Source organism: Cinclus cinclus, chromosome 8 (genome assembly GCF_963662255.1).
Source record: "Cinclus cinclus chromosome 8, bCinCin1.1, whole genome shotgun sequence".
Lineage (NCBI taxonomy): Eukaryota > Metazoa > Chordata > Aves > Passeriformes > Cinclidae > Cinclus > Cinclus cinclus.
Genome location: NC_085053.1, coordinates 8,867,841 through 8,873,717, shown reverse-complemented (window position 1 = coordinate 8,873,717; position 5,877 = coordinate 8,867,841). Strand labels below are relative to the sequence as shown.

Below are 5,877 nucleotides of genomic sequence, written 5' to 3'. Positions count from 1 at the left end.
CATACAAAACACCGTAGAAAAACGTCCATGAAAAGTTAAACTGATTGGTCAGTTACCACCAAAAAGCAAGTCAGACATTTTTAGAAAAAGCAACTGGATTAAACAGAAAACAAAATGCTTCATTACTTAAGTATATTGTGTGTACACTGAATACTGCACAGGGCTCTGAGTCCTCATTCTGAGAGGAATACAGGCAAACAAGGTAACAGAGCAGAATAGCAATGCTGAGCAGAGACATGCTTCCATATAAGAAGAGACTTAACTAATCACTGCTCTTCAGCTTTGGGAATGCCAAAACAAACAAACACACCTTAAACAAAAACAAACAAACCCCCAATAAGCAAGGGAGGTATATGCTGCCTTTAGTTTATAGCTTTTCAGATCTAGTCAGAGATGAATGCTTTGCTCTATTTAGATGCCAAAATGCTCCCAATTCTACTCTCACAAAAGTTCTGGAGCTTAAGAGTCTACTGCCTCAGACTGCTAATCCATATTTTTCTATCTTCCTCCATAATCTTTTCACAATGTGGAAGCAGTTTGGGAATAGTATCTGCAATCCCAAAACATCCCTGTGATGTAGGGGAGTACAGTGTTTTAACTCCATAGATAACAAGCTCTGATGGAGCTTTCAGGGACTTCACAGGACTGGAGCTACCAATGTACCTCAGGAATCAATAGTGGGCTCAATGCAGTGCTGAGCAACACCATCATCAGTGATCTGGATGATGGGGCCAAGTGAGATCTCAGTAAGTTTGCTGTGACACAAACTGGGAGGACTGGATGATGTACCAGAAGGTTGTGATGTCATCCCAGGGGACCCTGACAAGCTGCACAAACGGGCTGACACGACCCTCATACAATTCAACACAGGGAAGTGGGAAGCCCCACACGCGGGCTACGGCAACCCCAAAAGGCACCAGGAATGCTGGGCACTGAACTGCTGGGAACCAGCTGCACAGCTCAGACCTGGGGGTGCTGCTGGACACCAAAGTGAACACGGGCCAGCAATACACCCAGGGGTCGACAGTGATGTCCTGGGCTGCATTTGGAGGAGTGGTGCCCGGAGGAGGAGGGAAATGATCCTTCCCCTCAGCACTGGTGGGAGCACACCTGGAGTGCTGCATGCAGCTCTGGGCCACCCCTAGACAGATGTACTGGAGAGTGACCAGGACTTTGCAGCACAGATCACAGGGGGAAAGACTGACAGCACTGGCAACATCCAGTCTACAGAAAAGAATATTCAGGGGAATCTCATCAATGGGCTCAAATTCCTGAAAAATACATGTTAAAATACAGAGTCAGGCTTTCTTCAGTGGTGCCCTGTGACAGGGCAAGAGGTGATATGCACGGGCTGAAACACAGAAGGTTTCATCTAAACATCAGGAAAGATTTTTTTCATTGTGAGGGTGACAGTGAAAGGGAGGTGATGGATTTGATGCCTGGTTTCAGCAGGTAATGACAGAAATTCATATAATATCACTGTCAGGAGATGTAAGAAGAAATAGGTGAAGGTAACAGTCTGAAATAAATATGACACTTTGGATACAGTTTTGAAACATAGTGTTTAACAACTCAACATTTCTTAAGGAAACAACTGTATTCCTCTTTGCTTCCTCCTCACACTACAACTCCAACTCCTCCAAGTCAGCGAAGCAGCAGAAGGCAAATGGAATACTGGAGGGAATATAGAACCCATTTCAAGATCACGAGAACACATTCTATCTATTTACAGTTTCATTGTTACCACAATAAACAATGTTACATCTTTCTTTATTTAAGAAATCCGTTGCAGTTAAAAAAATCCCAGATATATGTACCTGCGGCTGAAATGGTGGAGCAGTAGGCCCCTGCATCCCTTGTGATTGTTCATCCATTCTATCACGCAACAATGTCCCTTATGTCCTGAAAGGAAAAATACAGTCATTACACTGTAATTCAGTCGGTATTTATGATTAATGAACATTAGCAGAAGAACAAAGGAATTAATCTTCTCAATTGTATGCTTGAGTTAGGAACATTTAACTAGTCCAGCTCTGCACTGCTTGGGGAAGAAGATTTTCTTACGTTTAGCTGCACCTGAATTTATTATTAAATAATATGAATTAAAACTACTTGCACCAGACAAATTACTCTGCCTGATAAAAGCTGTATCATCCCATTACTTTTCAGGGTGACCAACCACTTGCTTAACTATGTAGATGTCTGACCTACAGGCAGCGGGGGAAATAGCAGAACAGCAGAAGAGTTACAACTGCAGCCCACACACTGCTTATTTGCATTGATTTATCTATAGATTTTAGGGAATATCCAATAGTAGTTCCAATTAAATAGAAAAAAAAAAAAAAAGCTAAACACATACACAATACATTCTGACAAACTAGTTAAGAGGCCTATGGAATACCATGTTAGAAGCACAGCCTCCATTCCCAACTGTGAACTTCTCATTTCCCATAAGATGGGAGGAAAGATGCCTGCCACATTCTCAAGAGAGACACACAAGGCTTTGACCAGCAATAAGAGTTACAAAATGCACAGAATCAGTAGGAAAAACAGGAGAGACAAAAATGCAAAAGCTCATAAGATTTTTTTCCCTCAACTAAGCGCATCCTTTCTTGGGCACCCCTGAGGGGCAGCAGGTGCAGCAGCCAGTGTTACTGATGCCTACAAGGGCAAGCCCTGTACAACTTCTTCATCACACAAAGATGAAGTATCCCTGCCTGTTACCTGGTCAAATTTGCCAAGGCTTCAGAGGAACAAGAACCATGTGTCTGACAGGGATATTATTCTTGCTTTTCAATTTATTGTTTTCTTATTCCTTGCTCCAAATTCTGAATGTTCTAGAGACAGACAGAACATCTTTTCTGATGCCATCAAATCTTTAACGTAAGGACATGTCCTGTACTAAATTTATTCTGCTAAACCTATGCACTTCCACATACAAAGCTATTTACCCTCCACACAGAATCCAACAGCTTTTAAAGCACACAAATCTTCCCAGTAATTCCTCTGGACTATTTAAAGGGTTAGAAAAAACTCTCAACAAAACGGAGGAAGCCTTAGAAAAGTTTTTCAAAGGCAATTGCAAAATATTCAAGAAACTAATGAATGGCTTGTGCTCACAGCACTGTTGCCATTCTTACAGGATTGTTGTGGTAACATCACTAACAGACAAAGAGTCACCAAGCAGCTCTGCAGTTTCTCCGTGTGCTGCCCTTGTGTAGTAAGCAGTGGACAGCACACACAAACAAATCACTAGTGATCTGCTCTCCCTGGCCCATTGAAAGAAATCATTCACATGCCATCCCAGTTCCATCAGCAATTCCTGAAACCAAACCACAGCCACACTCCAGAGCAACCAAATGTGCCCTTAGGCTTGGCCTTCCCATCCATCATACTTCCATAAAAATCAGACAGGTTGGGGCTTCCTGCTGTTTTGTGTTACCTGTAACTGATTCAAAGATAAAGGAGATCTACAAAAAGCTATTTCAGGCAGGTCAATAGAATTGTTTAAAAAAAATCAAAATATCCAACTGCAGCGAGAAGCAGAGAAGAGGAGGTAGGAGTTCCCAAGATTTCCAAGACTGTCAGAATGACCATGCTGAGAAAGGGCAGTCAGCTGCCAGGGACAGAGCACACCACCTACCAGGCAATCTTTCAGCCAGCACTAGCACACCAATACTGACACTTTTCCCAAGTTCTAAAACATCTCCCATGCAACCTCCCCTCCAAGGCAAGAAACAGTAACACAACAGCCCTGAAAATTAAACAATTGCCACAAAACTTCATCTGAATTCTTTGGGTAGATTCACAGGGGTTGATGCAGTTGCAACAAATCCCAGGGGAGGAACGCACAGCAAACTTAAGGAATCTTCTGCTACTTTCCTGTTGTAGTGATCTTTCTATCGCACCTAAGACAGCAATAACTTCTTTCTGAAGTGCTGTTTCGAAGAGTCTTTATATGAATTTAACTCTCTCTATTAGCAGCAATATTTCTACTGAAGGCTTCACAGTGTTTTACTAATATGTTTCAAAATTCAATATTTTGACCGTGTAAGCACCCATAGGTAATTCCTACAGGTCAAACATCTGCTTCAAACTGCCAAGTGAAAAGAAGTAAATAAAAAAAACTTTACCTTCTATTGTAAATATATACCCAAGATTAATGAAACCCAAAATGAAATGTTTAGATGATATATGTTGATCCAAAATATACAATCCATTCGTCCTGTCTGAACGGATCAGAGGCACTGACTAAAAATATTCAGAAATGTGTCCCTCTCTTTTCTTGTTAAATTTGGAAAAATATTAGAAATGGAAGAAGTCATACTACTAACTACTTCCAGTCACTGCCCTCTGTGGCTTGTTTTTATAATAAAAACAAGCAAAACAAACAGGTAAAACATTCTACCATATAAAGCACAGGTTTATTAAGCTTCTGTTAATAAACAGAAGGATTTGCTGTTCCTTTTGCAGAAAGGCAAAGATAAGTATTTATGTCCGTATATGAAAGTTTTTTCATTTTTTAATTTTTCATCTTTGAAGGCTGCATGATAGATCCACATTTTAGAGAATTGTGGCATTTTGATCATACAAAATCAAAGATGCAAAAGAACGCCAAGGATGCAAAGCAAATCTTTTGTACTATAAAATACAACATAAGAATTGGATTTTGTTATTTGAAGACTTATCACTGTCAGGCATGCCTTTCACCTTAATATTAACTCCAGAAGTCAAAACATATTGCTGTAATACAGTTCATCTTTAGATTTCAATTGAGGCAATAATTGTCTCTCCCAAAGATGGTTTTCAAGTTCTAATTTACAGTGACAAGACACTAAAAATACCCCGAAGAGTCCATGCTTATATAAAATTGAAATGCAAATACAAAACACATCTAACATGTCTGTCACCTCTTCAAACAAGTAACACAGTGACCACCTTCTGCAAATCCATCACCCTGACCAACGTTCACAAAAAAAAAGAAGCAACAGGTGAGGTGAGGCATGTCAACTATAACAGCATCTCCAAACCTCCAAAAGTAACTCCTGTTTTTCAATACTCTCAAACCAAACCAATCACATAGAGGGGAAAGGATTCCTTGCCTTCAGCATACCTCTTGCAAAAAAAAAAAAAAAAAAAAAAAAAAGAAACTTTCTGAATCATTTACCTTGTAAACATGGTGTTTGCCATTTTGATGAAGATCATTTGGATTTAGACAATCTGCACAGAATATGGACCACAGGAATATACACTACATCTTATACTCTGGTTATGGCTGCTAACACTTCACAATTAGAGTTAATACTTCTGGTCTAATTACTTCTATTTTAAACCTTCAACATTTTCAGTTGATCAAAACAGTAGGTGGCTCCTACACATAAAGGATGCAGAATGAAGTTCCTGGGGATACAGACAATAGGACCAATTTTGCATTTGAAATCACAAAGGCACAGCAACTCCTCTTACTCCACAAGGCAGAAAAGGAGCCCTCACCAGTAAGTTAGACCATCAAACTCCAAGTGCCTGAAACAGGAGTAACACCTTTTCCTTCCAAACAGGCATCACTGTCCTCATTCACTTCCTCAGCGGTCACCTGTGAGAGCTCTGGGGTATCTGCCCACACATCTGAAGATTATGCAGATACAGAGCAGCCCAAGAGGCAAGAGCACACTCCTACACGCCAAGCTCACCCCACAGGCAGCACTGAGCCTTCCAGGTGGTTTCCAGCAGCCTGCCAGAGCAGAGGCAGAACTACCCACAGCTGTCAGTGCAATCAGGGCACAGGAGCCACTCCTGAACAGCAGCCAGAGCTCATTTTGCTTTCATTTCACTCCAATGTATTTTAAAATAACATTTAAAAAACCAAAAAACAAAGAT

The 5,877-nt window shown here is 40.7% G+C and overlaps 1 protein-coding gene across 1 annotated transcript in view; it reads right to left on the bottom strand.

Annotated features, from left to right (window-relative positions):
- NEK7 (NIMA related kinase 7) overlaps positions 1-2,080 on the bottom strand; it is a 51,378-nt gene extending 49,298 nt beyond the window's left edge. The window contains exon 1 of the mRNA XM_062497277.1: positions 1,818-2,080. Coding sequence (XP_062353261.1) covers positions 1,818-1,874 — 57 coding nt within the window. The 5' untranslated portion in view covers positions 1,875-2,080. The remainder of the gene's footprint in view (positions 1-1,817) is intronic.
- Positions 2,081-5,877: the final 3,797 nt, after the last annotated feature.